Raw genomic sequence first — 18,065 nt, 5'->3', positions numbered from 1 at the left:
CCTGACTGTCCTGGAACTCACTTTGTAGACCAGGCTGGCCTCGAACTCAGAAATCCGCCTGCCTCTGCCTCCCGAGTGCTGGGATTAAAGGCATGTGCCACCACACCCCCCCCTTTTTTTTTAAATTTTAAGACAGCGTCTTGGGGGTATATTTCTGTAAAGAGATACCATGACTACAGCATCTTTAAATTGGGGCTGGCTTACAATTTAGTCCATAGTCATCAAGGCAGGGAACATGGTAACATGCAGACAGAGAGAGCTCTATGTCCAGATCCACAGGCAACAGGAAGAGAATGAGACACACTAGGCCTGGCTTGAGCATCTGAGAAACCCACCCCCAGTGACACACTTGCCTTAACAATGACAAAGCTACTTCAACAAAGCCACATCTCCCAATCGCACTACTCCTTATGAGCCTATGGGGACTTTTCATGCAAACTACCATAGTATACTGCCCAGACAAATTCAAATACCACCTGCTTCAGCCTCTAGTATAAGTAGATTACTAGATAGCAAGTATGTGCCAATAACTTCCAAATAGTGGGCAGTTGGAATTTGTTTCATTTATTTAATGCAACTATAAGCTATGTATAGATGGATCATTGCTGCACCGCATCATTTGAGTGGAGATAGGATACATAGTGTACACAATGAGTTCAATACCAGAGTGTCTCAAAAATAAACACACAAACAAAACCACACACACAAACACAACTGTAAAGTATCAAGACAATTGTTTTTTCTTTCTAACAAGAGAAAAGTAGGTTTAACTGAATATATATGGGCCTGGGAACAGCACAAAAATATGACACTCCCAGAATTAATTACATATCTGTGTCCAAAGTTTGTTTTCTGTTGTCCCAACAAAAATTAAAACCAACTTGGGGAAAAGTGTTTATTTCACTAACTGGCTTACATCACTGAAGAACTCAAACAGAACCTGAAGCCAGGAGCTGAAGCAGAGACCACGGAGGAGGAACATAGTTTACTGGCTTGTTCTTAGGGCTGTGTTCAGCTACTCTTCTTACAGAGCTCAGGCAACCAGGGTAGGTTGATTGCTCCTACATCAATCAGCAATCAAGAAAATATCTGCAGATATGCCCACAGACCAACCTGATGGAACCAGTCCCTCAGCTGACATCTCTGCTTCTCAGCTATGTCAAGGGACAAACAAGATATGAAGAGTTCTCACCTTGCTTTGAGCATTGGTTTGATGGTGACCTGATAGGTGATAATTTCCAAGGAGATTTACTTGTTTCCATGAGTTCTGATTCAGTACCAATGGGAATCAATCTCAGCTTCATGTTACTGTCTTCTTTATGCATAGACACCCACTGTAATAAGAATTATGTTACTATCTTTATAACATCACAAAACCCACTTTAATGTTCCATTAAATATGCTCAAATTTGCTAAACACTCGGTAATGATGGACTCTCAGTAGAGAATTAAGCTACAATTATTGCCTAAACTAGATACTTACATAATGTGAAATAATTTTTACCCTACACCCACCAAATTGAATGAATCCTTCAATTTTTCTAGTAAATGGAAGATAAAATGAAAATGATTTTCAAAAATAGTGACATTTCAAGTATAACAATTCTTTCTCCAGTCATTATTGGAGATTCCTAAAACATTACTTTTTTAAAAATGTCAATACTGTGGATGAAAATTTGCAGGGTTTCTGGTCTTCTGTTTTTCCCCTCTGGCTAAAGAATAGGAATTCACATTCAGGGGAAACTGCTATGTATTTTTATTTAACTATATAGTCACTGTATAGTTTAAGCTCAAAGCCCTCAGGACATTTAGAAACAGGCAACAGCAGCAGAGAATGCTGCTAAGGGAACTGTTAGCATGAGAAGCACCACAATGAAGATGGGAAAAATTCTCTGACCCAGAAGGAAAACTAGAATCAGTGACAAACTGATGTCATTTTGATGTGAAATGCAACTGATGCAACTGTTGCTGTGGTAAAGACAAGCAAGCCAAGAGTTCAAAGGTCGAAAGTTCAAAGTCAAGGCTCTGTTCTGAAGAGCTGCACCTTCTTCAAAGAAAGGGGAGACAAGCTGACAGAGATCTATCTGGCTTCCATCAAGGGTTTCAGAATTTCAGTTAGGAACTACCTTGAAAGAGTTCTTCTATCTTCATTTTATAAAATCTATCAATACTAAAGTCTTGTAATTATAGGTTTTGGCTGAAGGGAAACTTAAATCAATGACAGGCAAGAATTAGAACTTATAGGTCAGTGATCCAGACAGTCTCTATCAGTGGGGTCTGTGGGATCTGATAAAGCCTTGGAAAACACACAAGGTGGATTACTTCAGAAGCAAAACAAGAAAGATACCTATAAGCACAGTTTTCTGGAGAGACAAACGATGACCTAGGAAGTAATTTAGGCAGTAAGCATCATGAATTTTGACTTCAGTTTTATTCCAAAGATGCTAGAGAATGCCAGAAATGTTTTAAGAAAGAAAACCATGATTCGACATGGTCTCTTTGTGAGGTCTCCTGAAGACAAAGAAATCATACTGTGGGGATTTCGGGTCTTTTCTTTTTTTGTTTGTTTTGTTTTGTTTGTTGTTGTATGTTTTGTTTTGTTTGTTGTTGTATGTTTTGTTTTGTTTTATTTTGAGACAGGGTTTCTCTGTATATCCCTGGCTGTCCTGGAACTCACTTTGTAGACCAGGCTGGCCTCGAACTCAGAAATCTGCCTGCCTCTGCCTCCCGAGTGCTGGGGTTAAAGGCATGTGCCACCACGCCCTGGTCTCTTCCTTGACATTCAATTATTTTTTTATAGTTGTAAACCTCAATCAATGTGCTTTCAAAGGGATTCTTGTCATACATACAGGAATCCATGTTTTAGACACTAAGGACATGACTGAAAGAGGAGAGAAATGGACAGAAACATCTACAGTAACCAAATTATCTGTTGAGCACATGGAAGTCAGTGTACTCTAGGTTACTTTTTTGTTGTTGTTGTTGCTGTGATAGAATAGATTAAAATAAGTTAAGGAAGAAAGGATCATTTTGACTTAACACTTTTAGGCCACAGTCCATCAAGCAAAGCCAGTGACAAGCAGGACATCATGCAGGAACAATAGAGCAATGCTGCTTACTGGCTCACTGGAAGACCCATGCTTTGCTTAGCTAGCTTTCGTAAATAGTGGAAGACCACCTGCCTAGGGAATGGTACCACCCATAGTGGGCTGGACCCTCCTATATCATTTAACAATAAACACAATGTTCCATAGGCCATTTCCTCAAATGAGACTTCCTTTTCAGATAATTCCCGTATATGTCAAGTGAACAATTAAAGCTAAGAAGGATGGTGTTCAACCAATTGTCCTATAATAATGTCTAGCACAATACTTGAGTCAATGAAAAGTACACCAAACAAGGGAAACTTGCTAAGATTCTGAAGAGTGAGAGATTAATTTTTAAAAATTGAGGCAGGTATCATTATGAAGCTTAGGATGATCTAGGGCTGGCAGGTTATGAATATATAATTCTCCTCCCTAATCTTCCCTGGGATTACAAGCTTGGACCACTACTACTAACTGTTAAAAGTTTTCTCTTTTTTTAATTGGGTTAGAGATGTGGTTCACTGATGTAAAGTACTTGCTAGAATGTACAAGGTCTTAGGTTTGAACCCTTCCTCCCTTATGTGGGGGGTAAGGAACATTTATTTATTGTAACAAATATGTCTTTTTAAGAATGACATTATAAATCAAAATCATCAGAGAATGTTTGATATATTGTTATACTTTAGTTTCTAGAACCATTAGCAACTTAAATACCCAATTTTCGTCACTTATTTAACTTACTTTTTGTTTTAAAGACTTACTCATTTTTATTTTATGTGTATGAGTGTTTTTGCATTTGCCTGGTGCATGTGGAGAGCAGAGGAAGCTGTCAGATCCCCTGGAACTGGAGTTATAGTCATGAGCCACCATGTGGGTGCTGGGAACTAAACCTGCATCCTCTGCTAAAACAGCAAGGCTTCTTAACCTCCAAGCCATCCCTCCAGCCCTTAGCTTCCCTTTTAATATCTGAAAGTATTTAAACTTTAAAATAACAGTGACAAACTACCCTCTTCCTAGTTCCTATAGTATCCTGCTGAAGAGTCAACTTGGCTGTTGTTGTTGCTTTTAATCTTATGAAATCTGTCCCTTGAATTTTGGCTAGCCAGCTCGGAGTACACTATAACAATGGGAAAGAAATCTAGGAAACTCAGTAAGATGAGGAACCTGATCCTTTCAGTAAAAGTGGAGATTGCTCATCAGTATTCAACCTCCTGTTTTCTAGTAAAACAAATTGAAAGGGAAACTGTGCCTGCTCTCCCTTTCCAGTCATTTGTGCCAAGGGCACACAGGGAATGTTTCCAACCTGGTCCAAGAAGGTCAGTATAGCATATTCTAAGAGATGCTACTGTGGGTGGGATTTGACTCAGAATTTCTATAAAGTAAGGTGTGGTAGCTCACTCTGTGAGTCCAGCATTCTGGCAGCTGAGGCAGGAGGATCACTGAGCATTAAGGCCAATGAGTTTTACAGGAGCTTGGCTAGACAGTGAGTCACTTTGCCCTACCACCAAGGACAGTGGGGGAAGGGAAGGGAAATTCCAGAGTTTTCTGGAGAAATGTTTAAAATTTTTCCTTGGGCTTTGTTCCCACTGGTCTAAAATCCACCCTACTTGTCTATCATCTTTTCTGATATAAAATAAGATTGCAGACATGAGTTTACAATGCTTTTGTACTGAGTACCTATATATGTGGAGGAGATCCAAAGTTCCAGAAACCTTATTCTTTTTATTTGTTTTGTTTTGCTCTGGTTTTTGAGACAAGGTTCCTCTGTTTTAGCCCTCCCTGTCCTAGAAGTCACCTTGTAGACCAGACTGGCTTCAAACTCAGAGATTTTCCTTACTCTGCCTCCTGAGTGCTGGAATTAAAGACATGTGCTACCACTGTAGACCTGGCTGTAGCCCTTTATTCTTGTAGAAGTTCCTTCCTTTTCAGATCAGATAAGCCACTATTCTGAATTTCCTAACTGTAGAGGACTCTTTCATGAGTGACATGGGCTGTTCATATGGTACACTGCAGCAAACCGTAAAATTAGAGAGGTGCAGGTTTCACACCTGTTTGAAAGCCTAATAAAGTTCCCACTGTGTGCTTTTACTTTTTTACTGTGTTATAGTATAATTACTTGAGCTCTTATAAGTTCTTTTTTTTTTTTTTTACAATTTTTATTAGATATTTTCTTCATTTACAATTCAAATGCTATCCCAAAAGTCCCTTATACTCTCCTCCGACCCTGCTCTCCAACACACCCACTCCCACTACTTGCCCCTGGCATTCCCCTGTATTGGGGTATATAATCTTTGCAAGACCAAGGGTCTCTCCCCCCAATGATGGCTGATTAGGCCATCTTCTGCTACATATGCAGCTAGAAACATGAGCTCAGGGAGTACTGGTTAGTTCATATTGCTATTCCTCCTATAGGGTTGCAGACCCCTTCAGCTCCTTGGGTACTTTCTCTAGTTCCTCCATTGGGGGCCATGTGTTCCATCCAATAGATGACTGTGAGCATCCACTTATTCTTATTGTATTTTCTTCCCTGACCTTGTTAATTACCAGTTCTGAATCTGTCTGCAAAATGAAATCTATAGTGTGCTATATAGTGGCATCAAACTACGTGTCAATAAAAAAAAACCCTATGACCTACAGGAAAGAGTAAAATAGAAGTTGGGACATCCAGTAGGCAGAAAGGATTCTGGGATAGAGCCAAGTCCCAGACAAAGAGGAAGATGGTCTCATGTAACTAAGGACCAGGTAAACAAGCATGTGGCAGAACTTAGAATTGAATAACAGGATAGTTAAATTATAAACCAGTTGGGGAACATGCTTAGCTATGTGGCCTTGGTATCTATAAATAAATTTGAGTCTCAGAGTTGTTATTTCTGGGAGCTTGGAGCCTGGAGGAAAAAAACACACTCTTACAGACAACTCCCCACTACAATGAAGATAATGGTCCAAGTCCAGGGAGTTAAAGGTAAAAGGCAAGCTGAACACAGACTCCAACAGTGATTGCTGAGCACACAGTGAGTTCCTCCCTCCTTTAAACACTGTCTTAGTCAGGGTTTCTATTTCTGCACAAACATCAGGACCAAGAAGCAAGTTGGGGAGGAAAGGGTTTATTCAGCTTACACTTCCATACTGCTGTTCATCACCCAAGGAAGTCAGGACTGGAACTCAAGGAAAGCAGGAGCTGATGCAGAGGCCATGGAGGGATATTCTTTACTGGCTTGCCTCACCTGGCTTGATCAGCCTACTCTCTTATAGAACCCAAGACTACCAGCCCAGGGATGGTCCCACCCACAAGGGGCCTTTCCCCCTTGATCACTAATTGAGAAAATGCCTTACAGTTGGATCTCATGGAGGCATTTCCTCAACTGAAGCTCCTTTCTCTGTGATAACTCCAGCTGTGTCAAGTTGACACAAAAATAGCCAGTACAAACACATCTGTGTAAAATCATATGGAACTAGCCAAAGTTGAGCTGGGTAACAGTAATGCCATTTTCATCTGTGTTTTATTTTGTGCAACTTCTGTTCGTTGCTTGAGTAGGTTGGGATTGACAGTCTTCAAGAGGCTTATAACAAGGACACTCTTACTCAATGAAAAGGCTGTATGCAACTCAACTGAGAACTCACTGTTTCTTTACAGTGCTCCAGTAAGCGCCTAGAAGTCTCAACACTGCACCTTCCCAGTCACTATTCTGCATCTGCTAAAACAAAACAAAACCTCAGATCTCTCTGGTCTCCTTAACTCTCAGCTCATGACATCAAGAGAAAAGAGAAACCACCAGAAGGGAGTTTTTCCTCATTTTTCCACTAGCAAATTTCCCTCTTTTCCTTATTACTTCAATTGACCCAGCCTCTTTAAAAAGTCCATTAATTTCCTAGCCAGGTCTGTATTCCCAGCACGTAGGAAGTGGGGCAGAAACATCAATAGTTAAAGGGTTCCTTAGCTAAGAGTTCAAGAGTACTTGAAGTCTGTTGAACATGTCTCAACAAGATATACATATATTATACTATATATGTATGCATATCTTCTCCCCCCCCCCCCGTACCTTTTTAAGAATATCCTAACCCATTCTCCACTTTGCAGTCTGCATATTTGTGGTATACACAGATGTATGCCTGCATGTGCAAGTCAGAGGTTGACATTGACTTCCTTGACTGGTCCCCATCTTATTTTTTTGAAACAGGGTTGCATGCTGAAACTGGAGATTATGGATTGGCTGGACAGACTGGCCAATGTGATTGGGAAATCCACCTTTCTCTCCCTTACTACTCCCAGCACAGAGGTTAGGTTTCCTTTTGCCTGAAATCATTTCTAGTCCATCAAACATGCTCTAATATCTTTATTCAAGGCAGTAACCAAATTTGCTTTGTCTCTCTAAATTCTTTGCTCAGTCAAGCTTTATTTATTTATTTATTTATTTAAAGTGTATTCCCATTTATGCTCAACACATCAAGCCCTAAACACGTGTCCTTTCTCAGCATGCTACAAAAACTGCTCTAGAAGTTTGGATATGGCAGTTTATGCCTGTGAATCCAGCACTTGAAGCACAGAGGTAAGAAAATTGCTGAGAACACAAGGACAGTTTGGACTACATGGTGGGTTCGAGGACAGCCTGGATTAGAGTCAGGCTTCATTTGGAAAAAGAAAAAGGAAAGCAATAATGTCTATAATGTCTTCAGTCTTTATTTTATTTGATTAGCCTCTAGCATTTGGCAAAATGAGCTGCTCCTCCTCAGTACCACATCTGCAATGATTTCCCTGACTACACTCCTGATTTTACTTTTTATCCTACTACTTTAGAGTTTCTTTTCAGTCTTCTTTAGTCTCCCCTCTTCTGCTCATCCTTTTATAGCAGAAGTTACACAGAGTGATTTTTGGACCCTACCTGCCATCTGTTGCATATTCTTATGACCTGGATTTTAAAAACATTTGCACTTAGAATTCTTAGTATTCCATACTTTTATAAACAAGTGCGTATGTAGAGGTGTATGCACTGGTGTGTGGAGGGCCCATGCCCATAAATGTGAAGGTCAGAGGAGGTATCAGGTATAGATGTTGGGCCTGGTTCTTCCTCCCAGCCCCATGATCCCAGAAATAAGACTCAGACTCAAAATATATTTACAAATACCTTGTCCATAATGCTATTTTCTTTTCTGATTAGATCATAACTAAATATAACTCATTTATTCTAATCCACATTCTGTCACATGGCTGGTTACCTGTGCTCAGGTACCATGTGTCCCTCTCTTTAAAATTTCCCAGGCAAATCTCCCACACCTGGCTCTATCCCAGAATTCTTTCTGCCTCCCAGATGTCCCACCACCTATTTCCTGCCTAAGCCATTGGCCATTGGCTTTTTAACTGACAGGTGGTGTATCCATACAATACACAAGATATTCTCTCTACAATCAGGTGCCTAATTACTCTCTCACTAAACCTAGAGCTAGACTGTCAGCCAGTAAGGCTCAAAGATCTTCCCCCAGCACTGGGCTTGCTCACACACCTGGGCTGGCTTTTTACACAGGTGTTGTGGATTTGGACTCAGGTCCTCGTGCTTGCATGGCAAGTGCTCTTCTGCCCTAAACTGACATTTTAAACCATCCTGACCTCTGATTTCTTCTGTGGTGCATCTTAGATGCATTGATGTGCATCTACCACCCGGTTCTCACATACAGCATTCCCTCAAGATATTGTAAAACAATGTCTAAAGTTTAAATGCTAATGTTTTATGAAAAAATAACTTTGAGATCTCTTAAACACACTCAGTTACCCTTAAGGAAGACCATATACAGATTACTACATCATATTACGTTTAATTTTTGTGTAGTGTTTGCCAGGGGTGAGGGTCGGTCGGGGAACCTTTTCAAGAGTTGGTTCTATCTACACACCATCTGGGTCTTGGGACGATGGATTTAGGTTTTCAGACTTGAAGGCAAGCACCTTTAGCTATGGTGCCACCATGTCAGAATAAATGGGAGCACAGAGCTGGCAGTAATAGCACACCCCTGTTAGTCGCTAGCAGTTGAGAAGTAGACCCTGTGAATCATGAGTTCTAGACTAGGCTGGGCTCTACAGGGTTGAAGGTCAGCCTGTATTGCGCAGTAAGACTCTGTACACTCATACACACCACATCCCTCCATAAACAGTGCAAATGGAGAATAAAAGTCTGTTTTCCCTGTTGAGTTGGCTATAGGCTCCTGCTTCCAATTTTTAATGTCCTTATGGGTTCTTTAATCTCACTTACATAAATGCATTTGGCGGGTGTTCCCCCCCCACCCCGCGAAACCCTTAACTCTACGGGGAGACCACCAAACTGTAGGGGAACAGCAGCAGGTAAAGACCAGCAGCTCCAATAGCTTGCTGGCATTCCTTATGGTTCATAGCAAGAGTCAATCTCTTCCCTTTTCCCAGCCCCGCCCCGCTCTCCCATCCACCCGCCTCTTCCATTCCCGCCAGGCTTAGTGGGTGCCTGAGTTGGGGTGGGAGGGGAGGAAAGGGAGAGGGAGATTTCAGAGCTCCGCCCAAACCCGCCTCCCAACCCATTCTCCGGGGGACCGCCAGCTTTCCAACCACACTGGCAATGAGCTTTCTTATCCAAAGGAAATCACGTCTTCAGCTGCAAAGTAGGGACGGAGGGGGGGGGGTGCACAGCCCGCGTGTTTACTCTCGTTGGCTCGCTCCCGCGCTGCTGCAGGGACGGATTGGCTCTCCCGCTCCCCAGACGCTCACGGGCTCCGCCCCGGAGCGGCCATCTGCTCCTCGTGGGTCCTGGGGTCTCCTCCTGACCCACTCCCTCCGCCCCTCCTCTCGCGCCCCTCCCCGCCCCCACTCCGCCGGGCTCCGCCCCTTCCCCCTCCCGGCGCCTGGGGCTCCGAATCTTCCCCGCGGTTGCCCCGGAGACGAGCCGATACCAGGCAAATAGGCATTGGAGAAAGAAAAGGGGGGAAAGCTGCACGACAGCCTGTTAACAAAGGAGCCACAAAAGCAGCCCCCGAATGTCTGGGAGAAAAAATCCGAAAGCGAACTAGCAATCACCCCAATTTAAAACCGGAGGGAGACGCAGAGGAAGGGGCAAGGTTCCCGTGGGGTGGGTGCACAGATTGCCTTTTGAGCCTTTGGGAATCTCCTGGATGGTGGTGTTGGATCAGCCCAGTTGGCTTTTCAAGTTGGAACTGCTAATGAGGGATTCGTGTCCATCCTGGCGGCTGGGTTCTCGGGCCAGTCCAGCAGGCTTCCTTACGGGTGCTAACACGTTGGTTGGCAAGACGCGTTTCGACGAAATATTCCTTCCAGGCGCTCCGTGGAATATGACTTTGGGATTTAATAATGTATCTAAAGGTATTGGACAGGAGACGAAACTTCACGCAACGATGTTCTGCTCAGGGACTGTCAAACAGCACTTGAACAAAGGGTTATTGGCTTGAACCAACTGTCCTTTTCACTCAAAGTGTGACCTATTTCCCTACAATGAACAGAAAGTAACTGTTTGACAATTCCGAGCCAACACTAAGAGAAACGAGCCATTCCCTCGACTGCTTCTCGCCTCCATCGTTCACGTTGCAGTCATTAAATGCAAACGCCGAAAGATGTTTTGGATGTTTTCATGAGCGAGAATAGAGGAATATTTGTTAAGTTGCATCCTCTAACCCCTCTCCCTTCCAGATACATTAAATCAACGCCTGGTCTTTCACACACTAAAAGCGTCTGGTACTTCGGTGGCAAGGGCTGTAGCGAACGAGAGAGAGATCCTACACACCGCTGTAAAGCTTTGCCTTTAGCCTGGGTTAGACGTGGAGTCTCCAGGGATTTTCTTTCTGTCTCTCAACCTTGCAGGCGATTTCTTCTGAGACTAGGACTCGGTCTTTTAGAATTTCCTCGCTGTTGCCTCTCTTCCAGGAGCACACTTGATGCTGTGCACAGACAAGTTCAAAATGAGAGTCCCTCCGATGTTGGCAGCAGGCTAGGAAAACAACCCGTGTCGACGAGAGTAGCTGTCTCCCAACTGTAAATATGGATTCGTACACTCAAGGCTCGGTCTAGTTTTACCACAGAGGAAAATTAATGATGTCGTTTCTTACAGTGATAACATGCTAGCAAGTTTCGATCTTCTGCAAATGGTCCTCACAGTGTTTTGTGGAAAAGTGATCGGTAATTGGAATAGTCAGATAGACGCTATTTGAGGTGCTCCAAGGACCAATTTCAAAATATTTTATTTCACGCCTCTAGGAGAGAAAGGAACGAGCATGGCTTAGGCTGTTTGCTGTTTTTGCGTTTCCCACATCTGGCCTACAGACCTAATTCCAACTGGAGATTTCGCTAGATGAAATTCGATCTTCGTGGTTTAAATACCTTTCAGTGTGGGACGATTTAACAATTGCAGCAGCTTTAAAAAAAAAAAAAAAGAAAAGAAAAGAAAAGAAAGAAAGAAACACCCCCCCCCCAAAAAAAATCCTTGCGCACTATCTGTGAAACCCTTATGGAGTGCGGAGGGAAAAAAATGCTGTTAGCACACAAATCCTACCCATTGTCTTTAACACTCGTATACACACTTATACACGTAAACACACGGGAAAGATGGGGGAGGGGAGAGAATGGCTAGAGACAGACGCGGATATAGACCAGCAAGAGTCAATGCGAGTCAAGTTAAAGCTTTCTCCGCCCCCATCCATAAGTACCCCCTCCCGCGTTAATTAATTCCAAACAAAGCAAGCCAATCAAGACATGCATTATTATTTTCAGGCCGAGGGAGACGAGAAGCACGTATTTTTTAATTGATTTATTTATTTGGAAGACATTAATTCTTGGTCTGAGGCTGATTTTCAAACCGTTTGCAAAGCGCGGCTCCATTGTTCGCCCGGAGCGCAGGCCCCGCCCCCTGCTTTGTGTGCGGCGCGCGGATTGGCCAGCGCGCGCGGGGGCCGCGTCAGCGCCCGCGAGCCCATTCATCTGTGCACTTGGGCGTTGGACCCCGCATCTTATTAGCAACCAGGGAGATTTCTCCATTTTCCTCTTGTCTACAGTGCGGCTACAAATCTGGGATTTTTTTTATTACTTCTTTTTTTAAAAAAAACTACACTTGGGCTCCTTTTTTGTGCTCGACTTTTCCACCTTTTTCCCTCCTTCCTGCGCTGCTGTTTTTTTGATCTCTTCGACTAAAAATTTTTTATCCGGAGTGTATTTAATCGGGTCTCTTCTGTCCTCCTCGCCACCCCCACCCCCTCCCTCCGGTGTGTGTGCCGCCGCCGCTGTTGCTGCTGCTGCTGCTGCTCGCCCCGTCGTTACACCAACCGAAGGCTCTTTGTTTCCTCTCTTGGATCTGTTGAGTTTCTTTGTTGAAGAAGCCAGCATGGGTGCCCAGTTCTCCAAGACCGCAGCGAAGGGAGAAGCCGCCGCCGAGAGGCCCGGGGAGGCGGCTGTGGCCTCGTCGCCTTCCAAAGCAAATGGGCAGGTAAATTCTACCTGTGGTTCTGGGCATTTCTTGGGTGTCTTTCTCTAATCTGGACGCCTCGTCTTCCCCCTGGTAGCTCCCGAGGTGCATTCCAGGGAGGGGAGCCTAGCCAGATCCTAGTCTGAAAGTTGAATGGGTAATGATAGCCTAAATTGTCAATTTTTCATGGGAAGGGTACCCTCCACCCCCACCCCAAAGGAGTGGTTCCTAAGGATCCTGGCCAATTCTTGAGTAGACCGGAGGAAGAGTGATAAATCGTCTAAAATGGCGTGGTTTGGAGATTGGCTGAACGTGACTAGTTAGATGCAACCCCCCACCCAACGCCCCTCCAGGTTGCATTTGTATTTGAGGCCACAGTGGTGTTTGGGTGGCTCACGTATTTATTGTCGAGATTGGGTCGTCTTTGAGATTTCTGGTGTGGTTGTGTGTGTGCGCGCGCGTGTGTGTGTGTGTAGGAAGGGGGGAGCCAACGCGGATGGCGGAGGAGAAAGGCAAGCTGAGAAGGCTTGTCTTATTGTATCCAGAGGCAGTATGCCTCGGGTTCTTGGAAAGGTGGCTGGTTAGAGCCGGACAGGCAGCTTTTCCAAGTGCCTTTCCGATGGCCCTTCCCCTCCCCCTTTGGTAGCTGTGTAATTACACACCCATATGACTTTTCAAATGGTATCCTGGTGTGGTGGGAATTCTCCGTGGGTTTTTGAAGACCCTTTCCTGCCTGCCAAGAAGGGAGCAGTTCTGGTGTTTTGGTCTGGACTGTTCGTGTGAGTGGCACCTTGGCCACCCTCGAGGATTGCCTCAGTGCTGCTGCGACCCAGGCAGAGAGCCATGGTTGGGTGGGCTCAAGAGGTCGGCCATGGGTGGCTGCTTCCCAAACAGCGAGCACCCACCACGCCTCTTTTCCTAGAGCCAAAAAAAAAAAAAAAAAAAAAAAAAGGGGGGGGGCTGCTCTAAACCTACTGGGGCAAGACGTGCTCTGTCAAGAGCCTTTAAACCCGTTAAAAATGCAAAAAGGAGCTGCCCGGGCGCACCCCAATTTGCAGAATGATGGGCGAAGGTGGGCGTGGAAGCGGAGGCCAGACTTCAGACATAATGGGTTTTCCCCAGCCTTGCTGGTTGCCGAGCCTCCGAGAGGCCGACCGGGGCAGCCACCTGAGCTTTGTTTGCGGACTCCCGGGCTGCGCGATCCCCCAGCTCGGGGGCGCCTCGGCCTGCGGGCAGGGCCCGGCTAGGCAGGGCGGGGTGGCCCCGCCCCTGAGCGCCCTCCCGCCCGCGTCCCGCTGCTCTCCGCGCGGTGGAGGAGCAGCGCCCCCTGCCGGCGCCACCCGGGAACGCGCAGCCCCGGGAGCTCCCGTTGCTCGAGGTGGAGGGAAGGGAATCCGATGTAGGCCTCAGAATTGTGGTGGATTTGTGTCCACTCCACGGCCGCCGGGCACGGGCCGTCGGGTCCCTTCCGAAGCTTGCCCCGCGCGGGTCGGTCGCTCCGAGTGACGCCCCCGTCTTTTTCTTTCTGCCCCGCAGGAGAATGGTCACGTAAAAGTGAACGGGGACGCGTCGCCCGCCGCCGCCGAGCCGGGCGCCAAGGAGGAGCTGCAGGCCAACGGCAGCGCCCCGGCCGCCGACAAGGAGGAGCCCGCGAGCGGCAGTGCCGCGACCCCCGCCGCGGCCGAAAAGGATGAGGCTGCCGCGGCCACCGAGCCGGGCGCCGGCGCGGCCGACAAGGAGGCTGCGGAGGCCGAGCCCGCCGAGCCCAGCTCCCCGGCCGCCGAGGCCGAGGGCGCGTCCGCCTCCTCCACGTCGTCGCCCAAGGCGGAGGACGGGGCCGCGCCGTCGCCCAGCAGCGAGACCCCGAAAAAAAAAAAGAAGCGCTTTTCCTTCAAGAAGTCCTTCAAGCTGAGCGGCTTCTCCTTCAAGAAGAGCAAGAAGGAGTCGGGCGAGGGCGCTGAAGCAGAGGGAGCGACCGCGGAAGGCGCCAAGGACGAGGCTGCAGCCGCAGCGGGCGGCGAGGGGGCCGCGGCCCCAGGGGAGCAGGCAGGCGGGGCGGGCGCCGAGGGCGCAGCGGGCGGAGAGCCCCGGGAGGCCGAGGCGGCGGAGCCCGAGCAGCCTGAGCAGCCGGAGCAGCCCGCGGCGGAGGAGCCGCAGGCGGAGGAGCCGTCGGAGGCGGCGGGGGAGAAGGCGGAGGAGCCCGCGCCCGGCGCCACGGCGGGCGATGCGCCCTCCGCCGCAGGGCCTGAGCAGGAGGCGCCCGCTGCCACCGACGAGGCCGCAGCGTCCGCAGCCCCCGCCGCGTCGCCGGAGCCGCAGCCCGAGTGCAGTCCGGAGGCGCCCCCCGCGCCAACGGCTGAGTAAGCTCCAGAGCCCTCACGCAATTCAAGAACTTTCCCCCCCCAGTTTGTTTGTTGGAGTGGTGCCAGGTACTGGTTTTGGAGAACTTGTCTACAACCAGGGATTGATTTTAACGATTTTTTTTTTAATTTCACATTTTTTTTTAAGCAGCAAATTTTGTTTTTGTTTTTTTTTAAGCCCCCTTCCCCACAGATCCCATCTCAGTTGTTTCCACCATTCCGACAGGCCGAGGACGTGTTAGACAGCTTCCTCTGCCTTCTTTCTTTACTTTTACTTTTTTTTTTTTTTTTTGCATCAGTATTAATGTTTTTTGCATACTTTGCATCTTTATTAAAAAAAAAGTGTAAACTTTCTTTGTCAGATCTATAGACATACCCATATATGAAGGAGATGGGTGGGTCAAAAGGAATAACAAATGAAGTGATAGGGGCCACTATGGGAAATTGAAGCAGTGCATAACATTGCCAAGATAATATGCCACTAAAATGGTGGTGGGTGTAAAGGCTTAGGGTTCTTGTCCTTTCTTTCTTTCTTTTTTTTTTTTTTTAAAGAAAAATTATTACGATGTATTTTGTGAGGCAGGTTTACAACACTACACGTTTTGAATAAGAAGGAAAGAGAAAAAAAAATAAAAACACCAATACCCAGATTTAAAAAAAAAAAAATCATAGACTTAGGAGTTCATGTAAACCATAGGAACTTCTTGCTTATCTCATGTTAGCTGTACCAGTCAGTGATTAAGTAGAACTACAAGTTGTATAGGCTTTATTGTTTATTGCTGGTTTATGACCTTAATAAAGTGTAATTATGTATTACCAGCAGGGTGTTTTTAACTGTGACTATTGTATAAAAACAAATCTTGATATCCTTCAGAAGCACATGAAGTTTGCAAAGTCTCCACCCTGCCCATTTTTGTAAAACTGCAGTCATCTTGGACCTTTTAAACACAAAATTTTAAACTCAACCAAGCTGTGATACGTGGAATGGTAACTGTTTATACTGTGGTATGTTTTTTGATTACAGCAGGCAATGCTTTCTTTTCCAGTTGTCTTTGAGAATAAAGGAGAAACAAATCGTCCGATGCAATGGTTTTGTGTAGCATCTCGTCTCTCGTGTTTTGTAAATACTGGAGGAGCTTTGACCAATTTGACATAGAGCTGGACTGTAACATTGCTTACAAACATTGCTATTCAACTCCTGCTTAAGGTGTTCTAATTTTCTGTGAGCACACTAAAAGCAAAAAAAAAAAAAATAATAAATGTGAATAAAATGTACAAATTTGTTGTGTTTTTTTATGTTCTGAGGCTGACTTCTAGGTCTTAGATTAATTTTTTAGGAAGGCCTTGCATGCCATCAAAAGTACATTTGGCTGTGGTTTTTGATAAGAAGTTTTCAAGCTCTGAAATTCATAATCAGTGTCAAATTAAGTATGTAGGAAGATCTTATACTGTGTCAGTTGTTACCATTTATCTGCTTTTAGTTATAGCATGCCAGAATAAGTCCTTTAAGACAAAAGTGGCTTGACCCTAAGACTGTTTCAAATGTCTTAATAGACTATTTCATAAACTGTTTCCTTGTCATTGCAGGTCCAGAAAGTTACATTTTATAATAGGAAGAATGTGGAGTTCAGACTGCACATAAGTCATGAAAAGATGGCCAAACCTGTTTAAATGTTGATGGTTTATATAGTATAAGCCTTAGCGTTTGGCTTGTTTCCAAAGTGTTCTTGAACTGATATGCTATACTTCATGGACAAGTTTCTATAAGGAAGTAATGGTGTTGAATGGACACACTTATTGTCAGTTTGGGCCATTAGCATAGCTGCAAGCTTGGTTTTTTTTTGTTTGTTTGTTTTGTTTTGTTTTTTTAGTCAAAGTGTTAGCATCTTGTATTCAAATGAAAAGATAATCCTTTATATATTAACTCTTATTAGTTTACTTTCTGCTTATTTTCCATCTCATAACTGGATATTTTTACTTTACTGGACCCTAAACTGAATTTTTTTTTTTATTTTTTACCATTGCTTTATTAAATGCAAAATAGTCTACCTGTTGTGCTCTTGTCTTGAGTAGAGTGCAGGGTGGAGTTCAGGGTAAAGTTGAACCACTCTGGTGGCACCTCAATATTACATCGTATTAAAAAAAGAGATAACAGCATTAGCTTTTCAATAATGTTCCTCTAATTGAAATAATAGATCAAAATTAATGGTTACTTTTCTTTCTAAATATCCTCCCTGATAATAAAACCAAGTAACACTTGAAAGAATAAACTTGATCCTGAGTTTCTTGAGGTTTTGGAAGATTAAAGTCAAACCTGGTAACCAAAGGACTGAGTGGTGGGTCTTTCCCGCTTTAACCAACTTGTTTGAGAACCCCTAGTTGGCCAGCTATGGTGCCTGGTATGTAATAGGACTTAACTGAAATGGGTTTTAAAAAAATAACTCCTGAACTGAGTAGTTAAAAATACTGTGTAGAAAAGTATTCTATATTGCTAGGTTTGTTCTTTTAACAGCTGAGATTTATTAAGATGCATTATTTTGATTTTAATCACTGCCTAAAACACTTTGGGTGGTATTGATGGAGCGGTGGATTTCCTCCAAGTGGCTAAATGCAATTTGACATACTTTTCATCCAAAGTTTTGTACATCCTGTTGTTTTCTAATGGAAAAAAATGTTAATATGGCTTTTTTGTACTACTAAAATAGCTTTGAGATTAAGGAAAATAAATAACTCTTGTACAGTTGAGAATCGTGTTATTAAGTCTGTATTGGCAGTGTGTGCAGTGGCCTTTGCTGTGGTTATGAACACTTACTCTGGATTATAAGAATCATTTGGTCCAATTCCTATTGCTTGTAAATAAAGTTTTACCAGTTGATATAATCAAGCCTGCTAAAGTAGGGTGTTTACAAATTTTATGTTTTAATTCAAGTTTTAGGGGAAATAACTGTTTAAAGGTGTTACTATAACTCAATTTAGGATTTAGAAGACACATACTTGATACTGTACTTAGAATGTGAAACCTTACTCATTGAGTTATTGGATAAGACAAAACTTAGCCATTCATTCATGTTTTTTCCAAATATGAATATAAAATTAAGTGAGCCTTGCTGATCAGGTTAAGGAGTTGGGGCACAGTGCTTTCTGAACTCTTAGTTTAGTTCCTCGAGACAGGCTCATGATACCATTCAGGCTGGTCT

At 44.4% G+C, this 18,065-nt stretch overlaps 1 protein-coding gene across 1 annotated transcript; it reads left to right on the top strand.

The window, feature by feature from the left end:
- The first annotated feature begins 11,896 nt into the window (after window positions 1–11,896).
- On the top strand, window positions 11,897–16,879 carry Marcks (myristoylated alanine rich protein kinase C substrate). The gene is made up of 2 exons (XM_021174114.3): window positions 11,897–12,529; window positions 14,045–16,879. The coding sequence occupies exons 1-2, from the start codon at window positions 12,428–12,430 to the stop codon at window positions 14,870–14,872; spliced, it is 930 nt and encodes a 309-aa protein (XP_021029773.1). The 5' UTR covers window positions 11,897–12,427; the 3' UTR covers window positions 14,873–16,879.
- Window positions 16,880–18,065: the final 1,186 nt, after the last annotated feature.

This window comes from Mus caroli, unplaced genomic scaffold (assembly GCF_978045245.1).
Source record: "Mus caroli unplaced genomic scaffold, Mus_caroli_1 scaffold_9, whole genome shotgun sequence".
Taxonomy (NCBI): domain Eukaryota; kingdom Metazoa; phylum Chordata; class Mammalia; order Rodentia; family Muridae; genus Mus; species Mus caroli.
Note: the sequence above shows the minus strand (reverse complement) of the source record. Positions and strands in the feature narration are given on the sequence as shown.